Raw genomic sequence first — 23,533 nt, 5'->3', positions numbered from 1 at the left:
CAAATCCCTCGTACTCAGTCCTCTTCGATCTTCTGTCAGCTGCAGCCGCTTCTGTTTGTTTTCGCCCTATTCCAATGCCATATACCATATACCACCCTCCTTCTTCTTCTTTTTTCTCGAGTGTTGTCAAATTTTTTGATTGCCATTCTTGTTTGCATGTGGGCCACGCCCCCCTTTTCCCGAGTTCGTGTCATTTTGCGAGCGGATTGTTTGGCGTCGCTGGCAGTTAATAGCGCGGAATATCGCCTGACTTCACATCGGATGTCTATCTATATATCAATCCCATCCGTCTATCCATCTAACTGCCCTACTTGCCCCACCATTTGTCGGGTCATGTTGATTTCTGACATAATATTGACAGCTAAACAAATCCAATTATGCCCAACTCCGCTTTAATCTCTGTGTATATCGTATCGTTTCGCTTCGTATCCTTGGCTTTCTGTTCATTCGAGCGCTTTAAACGTCCGCCTTTCCAGGGCATTAACTGCTGACCAGAAGGACCTCCGCCTCCTCCGTTCTCCACTCCTTTTTGCGGAGGTGTGCAATTGAATTATTGCACTCAATGCACAAATACCAACACCCTTGGCTGCAGCCATAAATATGAAATTTTCAGCACAACGCAGGCGAAGGCATCCTGCCGAATGCAACGCCTAAAAGCATGCAGCACCATTTGGCCAGCAGCCCCATTGCCCGTCTCTTTCTCCTGGCCAGCATCCTTCTCTCTCTCGCTCCTTCTGTCTTTATCCCCTCTGCACGGTAGCCATCTCTCTCGCTCGGCCAGCTACCATTTTACGGTTTATTTTTGGGCATTGAATGCAAATATTGGCATAAATTTCGGGCATTTGCGGTCACAGCATCAGGAGCGGCAGAAAGAGACGGGCAGCGGGGCAGGAGAAAGAGACAGAGACATGTGGCTCTGCATTGTTTGCCTGTTTGACTGACTGACTGACTGTCGGAATTCTCTCGGATTTTTGGTTATGGATTTGACTTTGCTGTGGACCAGTGTTTGTGTTTTGCGGCTACGGCTCTGCTCAGTTGAGTGGACTCGCTTCAGTTTGAAATCAATTGGCTTTCTGCTACATTCTAACCCTCTAGGCCACCTCGATTCTGCGGTCGTATCTGTGCTGCGGCACCGAAATTTAATAACATCTACATGGGAACAAGCTGCTGGCAGGAGCTGTACACAGGAGAAAAATATGGTCTTCTTATATATTAAAAAATTTAGAATTCTTTTAAGCTCGAATCATAGAAATGTTGCATTCCAAATGATATATTAAGATCCGAAAGGTTTATATTGCAAATTTGATATTGCAAAACAGTTTTATTGGCCATATGCATCATACATATATCAACCTGGTCACTCTGAAATCGTATTAATATTTATTTTTCTGTGTGCACGAGGAGCTGGGGAGCTTACCGACTTTGTCTTGTCACTCGCATATGTTTGAGTGCGGCCAGGCCGGCAAACTTTAACTACTTGGTCTTCCTGGATGGGGATGGGGGAATGGAGGTTGAGGGATATGTATAGGGGATATATCCAGTCCAAGTCCAAGTCCCTGGCCAAATCCTCCTGCTTTCGCCTCCACCGCCACCGCCGCCTTATCCACACATGCGTGTGATTTATGTGCTTGTTTTTGGCTGCCTGCTGCCGGACATTTATCAAAAGGCGAGGACAAAACAAGCAAAACAATGGAGAACACACAACAGAGAATACAGGACAACGCCGAAAAGAGACAGGACTCGGGGAGATTTTTCAGTTAAATTTACTTAGGCTCCTCAGTGGGTTTATTTAGTCGATGTTTAAATTCCACTCGGGGGAGCCTTTCAAATTCGATTCGATTTCGATCTGTTCGCTCGGTTCAAAGTTCAATTAAGCGCACATTTGCGGGCTGATTTCGATGTTCTCGTTAAGCCCTTCGAATGCCATTTGGGACAAACGTATAAATTCGCACAGGCACACTCACACTCACAGTCAGTCTCTGCCCCCGAAAAGTTTGTCTATCTGCGGGCCACCCGTATCAATAAATTAAACGCCCTCGATATCCTTTAGCCTTTAAAGTTGCCCTCGCCTCGGCGAAAACTTTTCGACCGCCGACTGTTTTGCCTATATTTCGGAGGGATCCTTTTTTCGGGGCCGTAAATTGTTGACGGAAATTGGCAAAAATATCAGAAAACTTTCGGCCGCCTAAAACTATGCTAATTTCCGACGTGGGCTATTGTCTAAGGTTGGATTTGGGGTCACTACAGGATTGGGAATTATAATTTCTCACACAAATCTTGCGGTATGTGGGCGGAATACCGGTCTGCCACGTCCAAAACTTGGCTAAAATCCTAATGGTTACGATCACAGAATGGCTTTAGCTATAATTATAGTGAATAAGCCCACAGAACTGCCATATCTTTCAAGAAATAGCCAAACAATTATTATGGAAGTGAAAATATTAATCCATTTCCCAGGTGTTTTAGCTCTTGTCAGATTATAAATAATTTTCAAACTTTCTATAGGACTCTAATATTTTGCTCCCTAGACATAAGAACTTTTTCCCGCCACAATTCATCTTCATCTGCTGGTTATTTAATTGCCTCTCGGCAATAATAAATCTCTATTACAAATAACGTTTCAACGCCCACCGAAAACCGAAACCCCTTCTGTGTCTATTATACACGGAATTATATTCCCCCTGGTTATTATCCTACACCAACTGATGTTGTTGTTGTTGTGCTGGTAACTCGACTACTTACAGCCCTTTGAGTTTGTAAAGTGTGGCATAAATAGCAAACTCAATTCGCGGACTCTGGCCTTGAACACATTTTAATTAGCTATCACGTCCGTGTGCCATGCCAACAGCTTAAGAGCCACCTGCTTTTTCCACCGCCAGAGATTGTTTTCCCCACCCTTTTTGCCACTTTTGCCACTCCGTGTTGCCATGTTCTCCGATTCCAGTTAACAGTCTCTAAAAGAGCGCTACAGATTTCCGTTCGTTCGTTTCGTTTCATTTCGTTTGCTTCTGCTGCCGTCATTTATAGAAAAGCTACTTAGACACGACTTTCAGTGAGGTCCTGGCAATCCAAAAAAGGAAAAAGGACGACAACAATGCAAAGCAGGATGAAAGGCAGTCCGACTGATGTTTAGTTGCAAAACAATTAAGCTGAAAGCAAAGCTGTGTATTGAAGTGTGGCTGTGAAAGGAAGCGGACCGAAAAGAGAAATATATATAAAAGCTACGTGTATATATATCAGTTAGAAGAAAGCCGACTATTGACAAATGCAGAGAGACAGGATTCGGCATTCAGGACACTCTGATGGATGAAGATGCTCTGACATTAGCATTAATAGAGCGACATTAATTCTGCGGCTAGGATGGCAATGGCTATAGCGAACTTTAAGAGCCCGACTGGCAATTATCCGGAACAGGAACCTCTATTAATTTTGCAGACCCATCCTGCCAGGACTTGGGCCTGCCTTTAAAATGCATGCGAGTATAAACCCATTAAGTAGACGTACTTCCTCTTCCTGCTCCGCGCCGAGGAGTCCACTTGACAGGCTCTCGACTTTCGACTTGCGAGCCTGCCAGCTTTCGAGCACACGAACAAATGTTTGCATATGTCAGGCAGAGGCAAAAGCCCCACCTTGCATAAATAATTAATTTAAAGCATCCTTTTAGGCGCCTTCCCGTAAAACTGTAGACAAAACTGCTTAAATATGCATAATTACCTGAAGCGTCCGACTCGAGTTGCGCCAAGATTCCCTTTCCCTTCCCGGAGTCAAGTTGGTTCAGGACGATGGATCCAGGGATCCAGGAGTCAAGCCATCCATTCCGGAAGTTCTCTGCAAAGAGGATGAAGGGCCAGAAATTAGTTGTAGGCTGGGGCCATATATTCATGAGCAGAATTTACACAATTGTTGCATACTTTCGGGCCATTTGCAAATGTTAAATTAATTGCCCCCCGGCCAAGTGCAACTGGAGTGCTGGAGTGCCGGAGCCCCAATAAAAATCAGTTTAATGTGCTGCTAATTCCCCCTAAGAACTCAAGACAGCACGCAACATTGTCATTCGCATTCCCATAAATATAATTACAATAATAAAGGAAATATTTACAACAATTGTAAATACCTCGAGTCGAGTCGACAACTCGACACGCACGGCCTCAAATTAATAAACTCCAATTGGTGCCATTCCAGTGCCATTTTCATTCGCATTCCCATTCCGCAGCCCCCTTTTGCCTCAGCCTCTGGCTGTGCTGATTGCCGGGGCTTCCTGATGAGCGTAAAGACTTCCTGCCTTTGGGCCAGGCCTCTGCTTCCTCCTCTTTCTTGGTGCGTGAGTGGGCCAAAAAGGAGCGGGAGAACGAGTCCTTTGCTCTCCTAAAAGGCGTGCCGAACTGTCACACTTGCCGCCATTTAAGCTGTTACTTTTTATGGCGTCCTTCCCCCAAATCTCTTTGTGCATAATTGCACTGTCCTAGGCTAAATCCGAGTTGGATTATTGAAAAGAGGCGACACAGCGGAAAAAAGGCAATCAAAATTCTAGCCAAATATCTCGTTGACATAATATACAGCTGTGCCAATTTTATTAAAATATTTGAATGGAGAAAATAAAACAAATTCACAAAAATCACAAGGAGAATTTAGAACATTTTCAAGATTTCAAGAACTTTTTCAAATTAATTCCTTTAAATATTTCTCATATATTCCATAGCTATCAAAATCTATTTCTCCAAGTGAACCCACCTCACACTCTTTATGGCCGCAATATCGTGATTAAACTGGCCACACGCCACAATGTCATCAAATAAAATGTAGTTAAGAGGTTAAGTTAAGTTAAGTCCACTTGACAGCAGTTCGCTTTTGGCTTTCGCCCATTTCACTGGACAATGGTGCTGGAAATTTATGATTAAGCCAGAGGAGGAGCCGAGCCGAAAATCTGAGAGTTGGCCAAAGGTAAACCTCTCTTTGGGCCATGGCCTCTGGTTATATGCTAAAGAGATCAGTGCCTGAGAACAGTGGGGCAACAATGGGCGGCGTTTACCGCAGGCCAAAGTGCCACACTTAAGTGAATTACAAAGGCAGTTGGGTGGGTGGCGTTTCCAAAGGGTGCCACTGAGAGGGTGGGGGTTACTGGGGAGAAGAGGAGTAGACCAGTCAACGCGTTGACAGCCACAACAAGCGGCTTAATCGCATTAGTGCGGCAGGAGCAGGAGCAAAAGCAGGAGGAGGCCGAAAGGACCTAGGCAAGTGCGAACTGTGAAAACTGATTGTGTGGCGCCTCCAGCTGGGAAAGGAGCACCCCTACTCCTTCCCCATTTGGCATTGTGAGCGTCACTATTTATACAAAAAGGGAAAAGCCGGCTACAGTTACAGCTAGAGGAGCCAGGATTCAGGACCCAGGACCTGGAGGATCTGGAACTGGAGCTGCAGGACTCTGGCCTGGGCAATCGTCGGGACACAAAAGTTCACAGGCTGCCGGCCCAGGAAATAAAAAATTCGTATTTATATTACACAAAAATGTTTTTTCCCCAGAGTCACAAGGGTGCCTGCAACTCTGGCCTCACCCCAAAAAAAGCAATTAATCTACGACACAAGGCAAAGGATATGGAGGCGAAATAAAAAAGGAGGAGGCCTAGTTGGCAGAAGGGCAAAAGGCAAAAAGTGCTTATTCCTGCTTCCTGCCAGCAAATCCAATAACTTATCTTGATTTTATGGTTATTTCAACAAAGCCCGGAAGTTGTAGGTGCAGCAAGGACGACGGGGTTAGAGACCAAGGACCAAGGACTGAAAACGAAGGACGAGGACGACAGCGACAACGAACAATTGGCGAAAAGTTCTGTGGCGTCCAGTTTTGCATTTTGCACTTGACATGTCATTGTGTGCCAAAGCGAAAGGCATTGGACCCAGGATAGGGCCAGGATGGCTAAAAAGGACGACTGTCTGCCATCTTGTTTATGCGACCGTGTGCAACTGCAATTGACATATGGCTTCTTTTCATTTCGGCCCTCTGAGTTGTAAATTTTAAATGAATTATTTTATTAGGAAACGAAACCCGAGCCCCTTGCCCTTTTGGCCCAACTGTCTGAATTCCCACAGCAGGTGATGGGTGATTATTGACTTTGTGGTTCGGCCACGCCCCCTCATATGTCTATATATATATAGATAGCAGACATTTACAAGATTAATTGTGCGAATCGAGGTGCGTGTCCTGCTGCCTTTGACATTTATGAGCAGCATAAATCTTGGCCACCACATATATTTAAATGCAACATAATTCGCCTGCCACTAATTGATTGGACAATCCGCACTGGCACTTAAAGGGTCTGCCAAAGTCTGGGATTAGTCGGGGATTAGCCTGCGAAGGGCGGAGGAGTCAACAAGTCCTGCAGGACCCACTGTTTCAATTAATATTCAAATTCCCCGCACTTTGGGCCTCCCCCGTGGATGCCCAAGTTAATAATCAAATTATTTTTTATGCAGCCCGCCAAGTACAGCGTCAATTACAAGTTTCAGATTGAAAAGCGTGTGGGGGATTTTCCTTTTCCGGGGGATTGCCAAAAAAATTTACACTCCGCAGGAGAAGAAGCAGCTGCCAGCAGCAGAAGGGCAGAAAAGCCCCAAGTAGCGATAGCAGGCCGACTGATAAAGCTTTGTGCTATGGAAGTTTTTTGGCGGGGATAGGGGATGATAAGCGGAAACTTTTTTCCATCCATCCATTACATATTCATTAAATTAGAACCCGGAGAAAAGCTGAGCTTAGGGCGCAGCCATTTCATCTAATTGGTAATGGGACAAATACCCCGCCCCGCAAAAATGACTTTTGTATTTGCGTGGCAAATAATTGAAACCAGCTCAAAACTCGTTTTCTAGCCGGCGAGAATGACGCAATTTTAGGTCTCTGAATTGAGAACTCTAGAATGCGAAATCTGAAATCATGGCAAAAATATGCTCCACTGATGTCATTCAATTCGGTTTAGCAGACTTGCGACTGCATAAATATATATTAATTGCAGTGGCCCACCGCTAATGGCCAATATTTTCTAATTAAATGCAATTAATGGTCTTTCGTGGTTTTTGCAGCAACATAATAAAATCGAATAAAGTGCAAACATGGTTTAAAGCGAGCCAATGGCCAGTAACCGCGAGAATTCCGAGTGCGGGACCCGCACAAATAAATCATACGCATACGCCATGTTGTCACAGATGTTTTGCCAGCGATTATTATATTTTTTGCCTCTCATAGGATGAGGAGGGTTTGGCTCTTAAAAACGAGGAAGGAAAACGCCAGTCGATCAGAAATTATGACCAGCCGGCAAATGCGTAAATATTATGAAAATATCAAAAACCAATTGCAAAAAGTCAATTTAATGCCAACGATATGCGCAAACAGCCGCGGGATATAGGATAAATATATATAAAATGGCGTGTGGAGAGTGATTTAAATGCATGTTGACGAAAACGGCGAGGATAATTTGTTAACCAAATAGTATTGGAAATACACTCCGTCGAACAACAATGCAATGCCATATTTATTTGTACACAATTCAGTTGTGTGTGATTGTGTGTGTGGCCAGCGGAAACTGATCACAAAATGGCCGCAATTAAACAATCAGCACAACAATTACAATTGTCGACACACGACGATTTCAGGAGTAGGAAGTGGCCATCGCTGACAATGTTGTTAGTTGGCATTAATTTATTGGCGATGGTAAATTAACTTTTCAATAAACTGCATGACAATAATGTTGGAATTCGGAGTTCCTACGGATTTATGGCCTTAGTTTGGGGGCTACAGAAAAATCATAGCAGTCGTTCATCTTTATCTGCGGCTAAATGTTTGCTCGGCAGCGGAAGGAGCTGCCTGCGCTACGTATGATTGATATGTTAATGCAGCACGTATACGCCGCGTGTGCCGTCATCTTCGCCTCCTTTTTGCCACTCTCTGCTTTCTGCTACCCATCATCATTTGCATATAGACATAATATGCAAATATCTGCCGCAATCTCACGATGTGTGTGTGCAAAGGAAGGCTGGGATGCGAAAAAAGTATCTGGCAAGTTGTGAATATGCTGCAGATGTTGACAAAATGTGTGTAAGCATAAATTTATGCATGTGCCACATTGGATAAACATTGCCACACCCCTTAAAAGAAGAAAAGCCCGCTTTCCTTTGAATTGGCTTATTAGACGGCAGTCGCTTTAACGAGACGAACTGCAGGTGGCCCGAATTGTGACACATCCTCTGGATTTCTGGATTCCTGGACTGCAGTGACAGGCGGAATGTTGCACGTCTGTAGCAGGTTTCTCCCCCGCCTTTTGTCTGGCCGATTTGCGCTGATTTGTTGGCCCGCCAGTCCATTGGCTTGGCTTTTCCGGCCGGGGTCTCTGTGGGTCAGAAAACATGGACAAATAAAAAGCCGCGGCACAAAAGCCAGAGCTTTGCTTTCATGTCGGTCGGCATATGTCCTTTGTATTAGTGCTGCTGTTTTTTCCTCGGTTGCTGGTCCTTTTTTTGCTCTCTTCTTTTTTTTTAGCCTAAGCTGATTTGGGTTGGCACTGCTTTTTTGTCGCAACAAATGGGCGTATGAGAGATATTTCTGTTTTTCTGTTTTCTGAGCGCCCCTTTGTTGGCAACAATTGATTGATTGATTGAACGTTTTGATAAGTGCCGTCAGTGGTTTAGCTCCCAGTTCACCAAAGGACGATAAGCTGACCCAATGAGGAGGAGGGGAGGAGGAGCCAGAAGACCAGACAGGACACTCGAAAGGAGCACACACTCGAAGCCAGTCGGAGCTCTCCTGGGAAGAACTCGAGAACTTCCGCCGAGACAAAGACCAACTGCACTGTACTCGAAACGGATTTCCTTGTTATGCACACCAGCTGAGGCCTCCGTCCAAATAACAATGTGGCATCCTGGCCACAGGATATTCTTGGCACGGACTTCAATGCGGAGTCGCCTCGCAATTAGCACGCATCAATAGGCACGCTCCTGCACTCCAGCACAAAGCGACTCAAATGGCTAAGGCGAATGCTAATCAAGTGGAGAACAAAAGTCATCTACCTCAGACCTCAGGGAGATGCACAGGAGAAAAGTCTGAAAGCTTATTTAAAACTTTCAGACCGGATAAAATAACAGAGAAGTTTGTTAAATTATTTAAAAATATTATGAAACGGAAGCAAAATCTTAAAAAAAAACAATAGCATACTTGAAGGCAGTAAATAAAAGCGTTTTCCTTAGAGAAATTAAGATCGTCATTTAAAAGAATTTCAAAATGTTTGGGAAAAATGCAATGTAAATGTAGAAGGCGATACTACAGGAATTAAGATTAAAATGTCTAAAATAAATAAAACACAAATTGATTTATTCTACTGAGACATTTCTCTACATTTCCACCGCAATTCATCCCCATTTTTCTCCGAGTGCCCTCCCTCCTTCCGCCCGACACCCACCCACTTTCACACATGCCAAGTGCCATAGATCATAGTCAGTTCCAGCTGAGGACCAAAAAAAGAAATTGAGTATACGCCACTACAAACTACAAACGGCGGCTCCGCAAACGAGAATGTTTCCGAGTGCTTCTGCTTGTGGCAGCCACCGCAGGTGGCACAGCAGGTTGGTGCTGCAGCCTTCTGGCCCCGAAAGTTTCGCCACAATTAATGTGAATGGTGAATATGTTTAATTGTCGACAGGCATGCCATAACCGAGGGAAAGAACAAAAAAAAACCCAAGCCCAAACCCAAACCCAAGTGGCATGCAAATTTCCTTGGGATAAGATTAAAGTTTCTCGCCTTCCCCAAAGGACAAAAGTGCCTTGTAGTGCGCAGCAAATTGCTAGTTGGCCCAAACTTTGCTCTCTCTTTTTTTGGCCATCAGCTATTTCACGCTGAAAAGGCAGGAAAATTAAACGGGGAATAATCAGGGGCAATTTAAGCGAGGTCCAAACAGCAACTGGCTTAAAGAGTTAGGTTTAATTTACAATCAATTATGGCGGATACTCCTCGCATTGTTAACCTGTCCGACACATTTAAATGCAATTTAATGCAATTTATGGCTCCGCTTCTCTGGCTTTTCAATACCAATACCACTACCAATCCAGTGGTATAGTATGCTTTATTATTATGCACGAGCATATGCATGTACGGCGAACAACGACTCTTATTAAAAGCGGAAACAATGCGCACTTCCGCTTCAATTGTGCGTGCAAGTGCGTATGTGTGTGTGCTCGTGTGTCCGTGTTCGTATGCATGTATTTCAGGCTTTCAGGACTTTCAGGACCTCACTTCTCGAGCACGCAATGCGAAAGTGGGCGTGGCACTGCCTTATTATTCATGCTGCTCCTGTTGTTGCGGCTGATAAAACTTAACAATTTATAGGCGCCCACAGAAAAGGGGGCGTGGCCAGCGTTCGCAGTACAAAACACTTGAATGCACTCAAATAACGAGGCCCATAAATAAACAAGCGTTCAATTAATAGGGTCAGTCCACGTTGCGTATACACAATGTGTACATATGTATGGATATTCCCTTGGCTCAACAGTAACCCTCTGTTAACCGTTTCCAAACAAAATGCAAAGAACACTAGGAACTTTTGCTGGCTAAGCGGAAACTTAATATGCCAAGAAACTCTGCCACTTACCTCGACGACTCCCATTTCCATTTGAGATTTCCATCTTGCCGGCGGAGAACCCAAAGACATCTGCAAAGAAAAAAGGAGAGGAGACACAAAAAATATTAGAGTAAGCTCTTTTGCTCCATTGCCCCCTCAGAAATCAACATAAAATTCACATTTGTCAGCCAAGTTTTAAAGCAGCGCTCAGATATATCAATCTGCAGTCACACGAGGCGATTGCCAAGTGCCACGCCCACTTGTAAGACACAGCCAAATGGGTGTAGCTTTTTCAGCATTCTAGTTGTGATTTATTTTAAATTGCGTTTAGTTTTTGGACCGATATTTCTCTTACTCTCTAACTCGGCGGGGTCAAAAGTGACTGCTTGCTGTCTCCCTAAGCTTATTTGGCCGTTTTTAATGTCATTTTAAAGACAGCCAACTGACAGAACGAAAAAAGGAACCCAGGACCCAAAGAATTGGAAGCTGGAAAAAGGAGAGAGATAGAGTGAGAGGGTAACAAAATATGCTGTCATCACGATTATCCTTAACGTCGTATGGCTGCCAATGCCAGTTGTTTCCTTTTCCGTTATAACCCTGACCAAAACACACACACATGTGATTCCATTCCGGATGTGTAAGAATTTGTAAAACGACCCAGAAGCGAGGCAGAGGACACAGCTCACAGGACACACCACACAGGACAGAGGACACAGGACCTGTTTGAAAAACGCACCGAGGACTCACTCTTCGATAAAAAGCCAAAAAAGCAGAAGGCAAAAGGCAGCAGGACACAATCATCTCGGCTGGGAAAGTGCGTTAGCTACCGACCGAAAAAAAGGGGTGTCCTTCGTCCTTCGCCTGACTAGTCAGGATGGCAAAGAAAAAAAGAAAGGAAAACCGATAGAGAGTCTCTTTGTTGTCTGCTAATTTCGTTTCGGCATTTTTTGCCTCCTGCAGATGTCTTCTGTTTTTTTCTTGGTTTGCATAATTTCTCTTTATTTTTTCCTCGACTGCAAATTGAAATTTAAAATTTATGCAAATTTTCCCTGTCATCCCTGTCAAGGCGAAAGGGTTTTCTTTCGTTTTTTTCTGGCTTTTGGTTTTGGGGCTGGGGAGGGAAACTTCAATTTGATTTCATTTTTGATGGTGTTGGTAATTGTGCCAAAATGGGACCAGCCAAAATGAAAACACAATGGGAAAACTCTGGCAAATTAATCGAAATTAAGTCCGAACATTTTTATGGCATACTTGAGGGCGACGCCAAGCCCAAAAGGGGAGGGGGAAAATGGGAAAAGCGGAGGAAAATCGAGTAGGCCGGGGACTTTATCTAAAATCTCCTGGCATGCCAACGCCATTACAGACTGAGTTTCGGCTCGCTTAATCACTGTCCAGCACGCAGTCCTTTTTTGCTTTTCCCCGCGAATTTCCCCCTCGAATTTCCCCCCTACTTTTCTCCCCAGTCACATATGAGCTGTTTGCTTTTGTTGTTGTTGGGCACATCGTCATCGCCAGCGCCGCGTGCAATTAATTAAAAACAAACAAATTTGAAAATGCACGACAGGCTCAGCGGGAAAAGGGGGCTCCATTTCTCTCTCCAGAGAGAGTGCGAGGAAAAGCTCGCAGATTCGGCAGAGGAAGCCAAACTGTCAATGAACAATGCCAGCCAGCAGGACACTGGACGCAGGACACAGGACACTGGACTCGGGACACTGGACAGTCGCCTGGCAGGCGACAAAGTTGCTGCCCTAAGCGTTTTTTAATGCACAGCGCAGATTTCCTGCAGCTGCCCCGGCTTTCCCCCGCTTTTCCTCTTTTTCTCCCTCTCTGGGGCCCTTTGGTAATTTCGTTTTATTATTTTGCAGTTTTCTGTTGCCAGCTCTGCTCCACTTTGTAAATATTAAATTATGAGAGCCAAGAACGGGAGCAGCGGTAGTGCAAAAAAAAAAATGGAGAAACGAATCAACGAACTTCTGAAATTTCCCAAATGGAAACAGGAACACGAACACGAACACGAAAAGCGGGCCCAGAGTCAGGGCACAAAAACAGATAACAGTTACGCTTACGGCCGTAATAACTGCAGTCTGCTCACTCCGGCCAACGTCTGCAGTTGGCAGTTATGACACCAGGTGAGTGCCCATCCCATCCCATACTATCCCATCGCAACCGACTTTTCCTGGCTTAAAAGGGAGTTACTTTCCAGGCTACTACTGCCAAAGTACTAAGAAGTTTGCTGGCTTCGTTAACTGGATAAAGTATATAAATTATTGATACAAGGGTAAGTGAGAAAAATGGTTTGCCCTGGATTTTCAGCCATTGTGAAAACGTTTTCTTAATTACATAAAAACTATTAAAATGTTTGTGTATAGAGAGAAAGATGTTCCTAAATATTATACTTCAAAATATTTTCGTCTCGGCTATAATATAAAGTTTTACTTTTTCTACAATATTAAGAATTAGTTAAATTAAAATTATTTTAATAATGGTGTGCACTTTAATATACCATTTTTTTAGTGCCACAAATATAATAAAATATATTTCTAACCCATATTCTAATATTTTTGCTGATATTTTGCTGATTTATAATTTCGGTGAACCTAGGACAGTACTATAATATTTTTTTATTCGACACTAGTGCTTATAACCCTGAAGTTGAATCACCCGTACTCAAACCAGAAAAATATTTGCCTGGAGTGCCCAGAAACTCGATTTACTTTATTAAATCTGTGCTGGGCCAGCCTTTCTCTGCATTTCTGTTTGTTTTCTGGCTTCACGGCCGCTTAGGCACCGAAAATCCTCATCGCAACGCTGCGTATACGTAATTCTCCTGCAGAATCCTTTGGCCTTTCTCCCTCTCTCTCCCTTTCTGCTGCCTCAACAATTACATGACGCCTTGCTCCTGCAACCATAGCCATATCGCCATATGCAGCAAATGGCCCTGGTGGCGATGGAGAATGGGCTTGAATTCATACATGGATATGCCAATGATGGTCATCGTGCTAACTGCTTTAAGTGGCAGACGGAGAAGGCGAGGATAATCCCGGGGAGAGAGCGAGCGAGAGAACCAGGAGCACTTTACTGAAAAATTGAAATTGAAAAAACGACAAAAGTTTGCGGCCGAATCCGGAGCAGAGTCCTCATGCCCGCCTGCTTCCTGCTTTTCCGCTTTCCCAGCCAATCCTCCCAGCCCGTCATCATTCGCATTCGTGTCCTGTGTGTCCCTCGTCCTGCGTCCTTCGTCCTGCTGCCTGCGCCTGCTGCTGTCGTTTGTCGCATGCAATAAGTGCTAGTTGAGTGGCGGCACTTGAAACCAGAGCCACACATTCAATTGGCCGTCTCTGGAACCCGTTCCCTGGCCTGCTTTCCAATCCCATATCCCCATATTCCACATATATATCGCCGACTGCCCTCGCCGACTGCATGTGTTTTCCAGCCAGGCGCTTCGGATTTCACTTTTGGCCCTGGGTGTCGTTGCTGGCGACCTGACGCCGCCATTTCCGCCGACCAGCACGGAAGTGGCAGTCCTCTCGTCCTTCGTCCTTTGCCCCTTTGCCCCTCGATCCTGCGGATTTGCTGCCGCGGCCATTGCATACGAAATGTGTTGCATACATTTGCGGGCAGTGGCAGAGCGGCAGAAAAAACTCCAAAATACACACGAAAAAAAGGCAGCTGCAATCAAAATGGAAATAAACGGGCGACGGCCAGAATGAAAATTCCCATAATAATGGTCGTCGTGCAGGAGAATCTAGCCTTTCTTTTCTTTTGCATAGCCAAGAGGTAACACGTGTGTGTGCGAAGGAGAACGAGCGAGAGGAGCCGGCTTAAAAGTCCTGGTAATGTCCTTCAGCCGTGGCAGCCATTTGCCAGTTTGCGGCTTCCGTTTCGCGTCCTTTCGTCGTGCAATTTCAGTTTTAGTTGAGTTTTTAGTGGCGTCCACAACTCGGCCATTTAAGCACATTTGTCGTCTCATTGTCCTGCCAACCAGGACATCCAACCCTCCCCCTTTGACCACCGCTGACAGTGTGCTAATTAGAAGTCCTTGTTGCTTGTGGCCACAACAAAACAGACGTCGTCTACAGGACACCACACAACACCATGGTACACACTATTACAGGACCAGAATAGCACATACATATACATAAAACCGAAAGACGGGGAAAACAATGAAAACTACTTTCGGGCCAAAGTCAGGCCTTCGTTTTTCGGCCATAAACTGCATGGCTTTCGTCCTCCTGCTGGTTTTTCGGCCACTTGAATGTCCTGGCACGTTTTGCCTGGCCTGCACATTTTTATTGTACTCAGCTGGTCCTTGCTTGCTCGATGTGTGACTTTAATTTCTAGCTGTGGGCTAAGATTCCCCTGCCTCTGCAATCCAAAATACCCAAAAAAAGAAACCGCAGTAGAGAAATGCTCAGCCAAAAATATAAATAATTGCTTTGCTTGCTCAACTGTGAGGGAATGTGGCCAGGATTTTCGGAGGAGTAAGGAGAAAGAACTCTGCTGGCTGGCATTGTCTTCCAGTGCAACGCACATTAGTTCTCGTCTCAGTCGACAAGCCCCCATATATATACACCATATACCATTTATATATACAGCACTCTCTCTGAGTTTAAGGGGGCTTAGGGCCTCGGACCACATGACTTCATTTTTCCCCGGTCCGGAGGAGGGCATTTATAAAATGAAATTTGTTTATTATGAAAATGCAGCGATGCGAGATAAGCAAGTGCCAGTTGCGAGCCACAACAAAGTTGGCCACTTGACTGGCCAGCCAGCTCTCTCTCCCAACTTTTCCCTTATCCTTGTTAATTGCTGCGGTTTCCGACTGCTTGCCAACAAAAATAAATGAATACTTTTGCGCCAGCTTAGACATGAGTGCAGAATAAATTGTTTGGCATCTTCTGCTGGCTGAGTTGCGCTGCATTTTCGTATCTGCAACTTGTATCTTTGTTGGCAAATCATGTGCTGCCGTCGAGACTTGGCTGAGTAATTGCCAGAGCATAAATAAGCTACCAACCCCCGCCTGCCTTTTTGATAACCCAATGAAGTTTTATGACCGGAAACGGAAATGCGAGCTTAGCCTGGAGTACAAAACACTTTTAATGGCCGCATAAAAAAGCTAAGCGCCAGCATAAACATTAATGAGAGGGAAAAAAGGTGGTAGGAAATCGATTATGGCCAATATTTGACCAATTCTTTCGGGTGTCTTGCATTTTATCACCATCACTGCGTAGCTGCTGCTGTGCATAATTTATGCTGGCCATAACTCAAATCTGCGACGGCGAATGGTTAAAAATGTCTTCCAACTGCAACCATAATTCCTGCAACTCGACGGCAATAAATCACAAAATTTCCATCTTCCATCTGCTTCGGAATCTGTGGTCCTGCCCGAAAAGCAAGGCAATGCATATTGGCTGAGTAGTTGGGAAATGCGGATCCGCACACACACACACACACGAACGACATTAACATGTGACAGACGCCGGGGAAATGGGAATTTCCCAGCCCTCTTCCCCACCACTCACCCCCCTGTTACTGCTGTTAATTTCATTCATTATTTATGGTTTACCTCAAAAACGCATCAGAGAGCTGGGGCATCGAAGGGCAGATGGCAGTTGTAATGTAACAGGCACAACCTGCAACTTGCAACCAACCCCTGGCAAAATCCCACTCCCTCAAATGTACACTTTTAATTAACAAACGCACGAAAATGCTATTTTACATGAGACATGTTCAACTGGGGGATGCAAAAAGCGGGGACGGGGGAGAAAAGCTTGTTATTAGGGTAGAAGTCAAACAGATATTGCATGTGTGAGCATTAATGCAAATGTGCACACGAGAAAATAATAGAAAGCCAGTAAGAATAAATAAAAATGGAAAATAAAATGGCTGCAGTAATAAAACTATTTATGTGGGTTGTGTTTATCGGTCTTTAATGCATTTAAAACTAATGGTTTAAAAATATAAAAATAAATTTGTGATAATTACCCAATTTAGTGAAATTTTTTAACAATTTATTATGTTTAAAAATTAGAGGGAACTTTTGCATAACAATGGGAGGTCTCTTTTCTAAAGAATAAAAAAAAATGTTTAAGCCGATTTTCTTGTTTAGAGACTGTCATTTCCAGTTTATAAAGACATTGTAGGTTTCCTTCTGGTCTTACTTCTTTATAAGCCGGGTTTTTCTCGCATTAAGTATTCGTCGCGTGGACCGCATTCTGCGACTTCTTTGGCGGTGAGTGCATTGTTGTGTCACCCCCTCGATGCAATTAAGAGCTGGCATTAATCAACAGGCTCCGGCACCCCGTCTTACCCTCTAAAGCACCGAGAACTATTACAGTTGTGGGCAGCTCCTGGCTCTTCCGCCTCTTTTTTGCCCCACGGAGAACGCTTTAATTTATTTAGACCAAATACAACGCAAGCGAAAAATGGCAAACGACAGAAATTTATCTCCTGCACGCCTTGTCGCATAAATTATGTCGAAGAGGAGACTTTTCCCCCCGCGCGTCTGCTGAAATTAATGAAAGCAACGCAGAGCGCTCGGCGAAAAGATGCCGAAGCAGCGTAAAACACGAGACAAAAGACAGTTAAAATGAACTAAAATCAAATGAAATGTGGCCACCAGGGGCGTCGAAAGGGGGCGGGGGGTGGCCTAATGACAGGCACAATGGGAGGAGGGAGAGAAAAAGGGGATGGGAGAGAAGCTACCAAGAGGAAGCGGAAATGAAAGCAGCGATGCCGAAGGACACCGCTGAAGATGCGATGCGAAGCGATGCAGTGCGACACTGCTGCATTGGGAATGCAACAAATCACGAGTGCAACAGCAACATCGCAGCAAATGTTGCATGGCAAATGCGATTGTCAAGCAATGACCTCATTAAGGAGGCGTGGCCAGCGGAGCCAGGAAGTCGATGTTCATCCTGGCTGCGAAGCTCCGGCATCTCTGCTCCGCCATTCCCCTTTCCCCATCCTCCCCCACTCACCCCCGCATTAATAACTGCCAACCGCAAACAATTATGACGAGATGGGAAGTGGCAACTTTGGTGAAAATGGTAGAGGCGGATACACAGAGAAAAAATGCCACAATATCTATATTTAATTTTGAAGTGCGGAAAATAGTTTAAAGATATTTAGGAATATATTTTTTGGATTTTAATTAGAATATTAGAGAAGGTAGTATTTATGACTATAAAAAGATTTTAAAATGTATATTTCTTTTCGATACAACTTCTTTAAAATTATTTTCAAAATAAGCAGTCCAAATTTGTTCAATTTAATGTTTTCATTTAATAATATAAATTTAAATAAAGAATTTTTTAAAATTTTTGTCAAATGAAACGATTGAAAAATGCACCATGCTTTTACAAACAAAATCAAAACTCAAATTTTTAAGACCACACTTTAATTCCGAATATAGGGAAATAATTCATTTTTCAGGGCTTTAACTTTCGAACCAAATGAAATTTAGGATACCTATTTTGTCGCAGTGTTTCTAGCACCTCAGTTGCGGGCTGTGCGAGTGGGTGGCAAGCAAAGGAGGAGTGGGGGAGGAAAATCCCGCCGCAGGCGAGCTGTCAGCAGGCATACAACGTCATATACGTCAACGGAATGCTAGTGCGAATGTGGGGGATTTCAAGGGGTTTCAGCCTCTAATAATGGCGATATAATCAGTGCTAACAAAAGGCGACAAGAGCGGCTAGATAGAGAGAGGAGATGGGAGATAGAAAGAGAGAGAGAGAGAGGAGCCACACAAAGGTGACAAAATGTGACAGCGCTAAAAACGGGACAATGACATGGCCACGGGAAAACGGTTTCCTGCCAGAGCCCGAAAAACGCGGCCAAAACCCACACACACACACCCACAGAGACACCTGTCAACCGCACTCAGGAGCGAACTGTAAACTGTCATATCCTTAAAGCGGGCTAAGCCATAACCAAGACAACCAAAAGAACAAATTACATCGCATTTAAGTTTCATAATATGCTTAAAATGAAAACGCACAAAAAGTTTTCCCCCAACCCCTCGGCCATATTTTCTTTGGAGCATTGTCAGAAACTAAACCCCGAAAAGCACCTGGAAAAAGGAGGCGGGATTCAGCTGACAGACCACCTGGAGAGTCCTGCAGATCCTGCAGTGAGTGGAGGCGACTGGAGTCTGTGTGTCCAAGACAATGGGATGCGACAAGTGCAGGAGTGGAGTCTATAAAAACGAACGGTCGGTCGCCAGACAAAAACTAAAAACTTGCAAATGCACAACGTTGGGAGCGTTGGAGCTGGAAAACCGCATGCTCGACATGGAATGGAAAGAATAAACTAAGAACTGCAACTACAGGAACCACATCTCATTGTCTGGGTCTTGTTCGTTCCCTCGTCACTACCCCTCAACTACCCCTACCGAAAAAACTTTGCTAGCATTCTGTGTTTAAAAAGGATTGCAACAGCAACAGACAAGACAGCGAACAAACATACAATCGTGTGGGTGTTTTCCCGTCTACATGGCCATTGTTGCTCCTTTTTTGCACCACTGCACCACTCGAAACAAGAAGAAGGTGGGGGAAAATAGGGTGGTGCTGCCGGCGACTGACAGCTGTTGGCAGCGCTTTTGGGCTGCACTTTTATTTACACTTTATTGACTCGAAATCAACTTGAAAATATTTGCCCATTTATGTTTAAACAGCTGTACGGTTTTATTAACCCAGCAGCAGAAGCAGCCTGAGGAAAAACCCAGCGAGTTTGTTAATTGGCTTTCGGTGGTTTGTTGGTTAATAAAGTTTTGTAGGCCAAAAGCCCCGGGGGCGAAAATGTTGAACTTTGAACTCGCCTTTTTGAATGGTGTCACCCAAGGCGACTGGAACTTCTAAGAAAGCCCCTCCTTTCAGCGTTTTATAAAAAGGATTTGGAATTTGCCACGGCTAAAGAAAACCCGCTGCACTCTTCATAAATCATATATAGGGATTTTCAGTGGTTGGCGGTGGATAACAAATATGACCACATGCAGTGTGGGTCACTTGGAAATTATGACAACCTGGCCAAGAAAACACACACACACACAACGACGAAAGGAATGGCAGGACATGTGGGTATGTGCTCTTGTTTGCTGGGAAATTCATGGGCTCTTGGCAGCCGGCCCGGAAAACCGAGCGGTAGAGGTGGAAAAACAGCAGCAGCAGCCCACGCCAATTGGCAGAAAACAAAACATGGCCCGAAGGCTGCGCCGAAAGGGGGGCTGCCACTCATTGCCAAAAATTCTTCCCTTTTTCCTTACCTTGTTGGCCTGTTGGCCTGCTGGGCGTGGCCCAGTTTTTGCCAAGGACTTGGCCCAAACACCCGTCCCCTCTTTTTGGCAATCAGCTTCATCTTCTAGTTTTCAAAGGGGGACTGAGAGGGGGGCCTCCTTCTTGTTCTTTCATGTTTGCCAAACGGAACTTTGGCTCGTTAATATTTTTGTGCACAGCGGGCGTAAAAAGGATTCCACTTGGCTCGAACAACAAAACAAACGAAATCAAAAAAGTTCGAAACAAGCGATGGCAACAAATTCTCTGTAAATCTGCATAAGCAGATCCTTTTGAAAGGTATTTGCAATATTAATTTCCCAGGCAGCCCTGCAATACTAGTGACTTGGCCTTTTGTCAGTTAACAAAATATGTGTGTGTGTGGTTCTCATAAAAAATTCATTTGCCAAACGCTCCAAAGTAGGCAACGCGGCAAAACGAAATATTTTCACGGCACAAAAGTGTCGAGTAATGGAAATGGATACTCCAAAAAACATAAAAGGGCCGCAAAAAAAAGAAGAGGGAAAAAGGATACACAGCTAGGCTAACAAAATAAAATGGTGCATAAAATTTTAATGCATATCAAATGATTTAATTTGACGCCACATAAAAATGGACACAAAAGTGTTTAAACAGGCTGTTAGGGCGGTGGGCGTGGCATGCGTGTGTGTGGTCGGCAAAAGGGAAAAAAAAGAAAAAAGCAAAGTCTCGTAATTACTTTGATGAAAAATGGCAGTTTCAGTGATTAAGCAAAGCCTGAAAGCAGGGAAAAAGGAAGTGAGTCCACTTGTACCAGTGTGTGTGTGAGTGTGTGTGTGTGGCATGTGGCACCATTCACTTGATTACACATACGCCATGTTGTGCGAGAGGCGAGAGCAGGAAATTAAGCCTGTGGACTAGGCGGAAGTGGCCAAAGTCAAACGATGTGCCAGCCTGCAAGTATGTGTGGCTACACAGCGAGAAAAAAGCCTTGAAGACTGCTATTAAATAACTAAGGATTTTTTTAAATTTATAAATCGAAATAATACAGCAATTAAATGGTTTGCAGCCATAATTAAGGCTTCCAACAAACTGTAGTTAGCCCAAGCAATAATTTTACTCTTTAATTTCCAACAATTATTTCCCCCCGTGTACAATTCCCATACACATGTGTGTGTGCATGGGCCTAATGATGTCAGCGGCAGCAGAAACACGCAGTTGCCGCATTAGTTGTAATTGCCGCGCCATGTTCGCCAATGATCGCCGCGTTCTGCTTATCCAAGGATAAGGTCCGGTCCTTCAAGGACCTGCACTCGGCCATAACTCAGAGCCCCCGTCCTCGGTGAGCTTTTAAGTAAATATCGACGAAATATGCCCGGCCATGCCCGAGTTGAAAAAGAGACCCGCGACGACATGAAAAATCTAGCGAGAAAAACATCTTGCCATAAAGAATGCGAAAGAAAAATTGCAATTGCGATAGCGGGCATCAGAACTGCAACGGCATAGCATACCGAACCCTACCATATCCCTACCATACCACCAACAATGACAATAAATTGCAGCAAAAATGAGCAATGAGTAATTCATATGGTGAGACAGAAGGAGCTGCGAGGAAGTCGAGGGAATAGCCGCAGAGCGAGCAATTCAACGGGCCATCAATCTTGACTGCTCCTTCTCCATCGCCATGGCCGAAAGCTGAATCTGCTGCCGCTCCTGGCGCCGCCGAGTCTACATCAATTTGGCAGCCATGAGAGGAGAGACCAGGAGTCGGAGAAGTCGGGGAGCGGACACTACGGACAGTACGGACAATACGGACAGCCCACGGACAACCAACGGACATGACGCGCTTTTATGTGGCTGCTGGGAATTGAAGAGCCAGAACAAAGGGGCAGCGGGAGAATCGGGGAAAAGCTCTGTACGTGCGGGCTGAGCGTTTGTAATATGCTTGTAAAATGCAATAAATTTTGTTAGCTCACGGACAAAGTCAGGACGGAAAGGCAGCAGCAGCGGCAGCAACAGCAGCAGTGGCAACATTGACGACGGCAAGCCATAAAACGCGTTTTTGATTTGCCCCAAAATTTATGTGAGCACATTAAATGCGAGACGGTCGAAAGAAATAACCAGGAGTGGCTGAAACATCAGCCGAGCAACAGATTGTTTGAGCGCCATTATCTCCGTGTGTTATCAGGCCAAGCGAAGGCAACACCAGCAACATTAAGAGCAACCAAAGCAACAACAACAGGAATAACATTGGCAATCAGCAGGCAGCGACAGGTGTTGTCGTTATGTGGCCATAATCTTTTTGACAACCCGCTGCATATTAAAGCAACGCCCCCGATGACAGAGTTGATTGGTGTGCCTGATGTTGCTGCTGCTGCTGCTAGGTTGTTGCTCGTAGCTTTTGGCAATTGTTCTTGGTTGCCTCTGGCTTTAGATTGATGTTGTTTGGTTGCTGCTGATGTCAGGATGTTGCCAGTTGATCTTGTTTGTTGTTTATGTTTGGCTAAAGATGTAGTTGATAGATACTTGCACTGTTCAATTATGAATAGGTTTCATGTTTAAGTTGCAAGTGTTGCTTCTAAATTACTATTAATTTTTATTGATGAGTCTAATGCTGCTGGTTTGCACTTTATTGATTTTAAAGCCTATTTGGCTGCTGGTTCCAACCAAAAATCCCCCTACTTATTTGCAATTTCGACCCGATCTCTGTTTACAGCTCGGTTAGATTCTCTCGCCAATCTCTCTCTCTGCATTTGCTTATTGCGAAATCATTGTTTGTTTATGGCAAGTTTTATGTATTGGCCGCTTTGCGAAACGGCAAACATGTGGGTCTATCTCTACTAACATACATATGTATCTAATATGTAGTATGTGCCGGCACAGGCCGCTAAAATCGGAACATCTGCGTATGTTGACGTAATGCGAATGGAAAATGGCCCATCCTATCCGCCGATTATTCGGGCTAAACATTTCAAACTCTTTGTTTATGGGCCGGGAGCGTCATCTTTGGCTTGGCCAGTGCTCATTTTCGGTTTGGGGAATTGGGATTGGGGAGTTTCCGAGTGTTGGAAGGAGCTCTCCCGGCCAATTGAGATGCCGACTGGCCGGCGAAGCCATAAACTTGACAAGAGCCCAAGAGTTGTGCTCGGACTAGTAATGGATTCGCAAATCCCCAGGACCTCTATAGCCAAATTCCCCGGCCTCCGATGTCAATTAAGGGCCTTTTTCGGCTACCAAACTGCAAACTACAATTGCAATCAAAGTCTCCCGACACAAATTGCACTCCAATGGCTAGGATACGTATTTATGGATATAGTGCAGCATGAAAACAATTGCCCTCGATCGCTATTGGATATTTATTCAACTCGGCTCCGAACTTGAACCGAAAATCATGCAAATTGTTATATATATTTCAATATTTTATTAGCCCAGGGAAACGGAATCCAAATGCGAATCGGATTCCGATGCCAATGCCGAATGCCGATTCTTCGCCATGGCCATAAATTGCAGCAGTTGCGAGTTTCTGGGCCAGGAGGAAGGATGAAGGACCGAGGACGAAGGACTTGCTGGCCATAAATATCGCAGCCATTACACAAAACAAAACTGCAGAGGGGAAAACGAGACAAAGGGGCGACGCAAACAAGCAAACACACATAAAGATAGAGAAACATGAATGGCACAATAAATAAATC

General features: G+C 44.6%; 1 protein-coding gene across 1 annotated transcript in view; it reads right to left on the bottom strand.

Moving 5' to 3' along the window:
* LOC138912223 (uncharacterized) overlaps positions 1-23,533 on the bottom strand; it is a 44,650-nt gene that overhangs the window by 16,455 nt on the left and 4,662 nt on the right. The window contains exons 2-3 of the mRNA XM_070212120.1: positions 10,624-10,683; positions 3,715-3,828 (exon numbers count right to left, since the gene is read on the bottom strand). Coding sequence (XP_070068221.1) covers positions 3,715-3,828; positions 10,624-10,657 — 148 coding nt within the window. The 5' untranslated portion in view covers positions 10,658-10,683. The remainder of the gene's footprint in view (positions 1-3,714; positions 3,829-10,623; positions 10,684-23,533) is intronic.

Source organism: Drosophila takahashii, chromosome 2R (genome assembly GCF_030179915.1).
Source record: "Drosophila takahashii strain IR98-3 E-12201 chromosome 2R, DtakHiC1v2, whole genome shotgun sequence".
NCBI lineage: Eukaryota > Metazoa > Arthropoda > Insecta > Diptera > Drosophilidae > Drosophila > Drosophila takahashii.
Note: the sequence above shows the minus strand (reverse complement) of the source record. Positions and strands in the feature narration are given on the sequence as shown.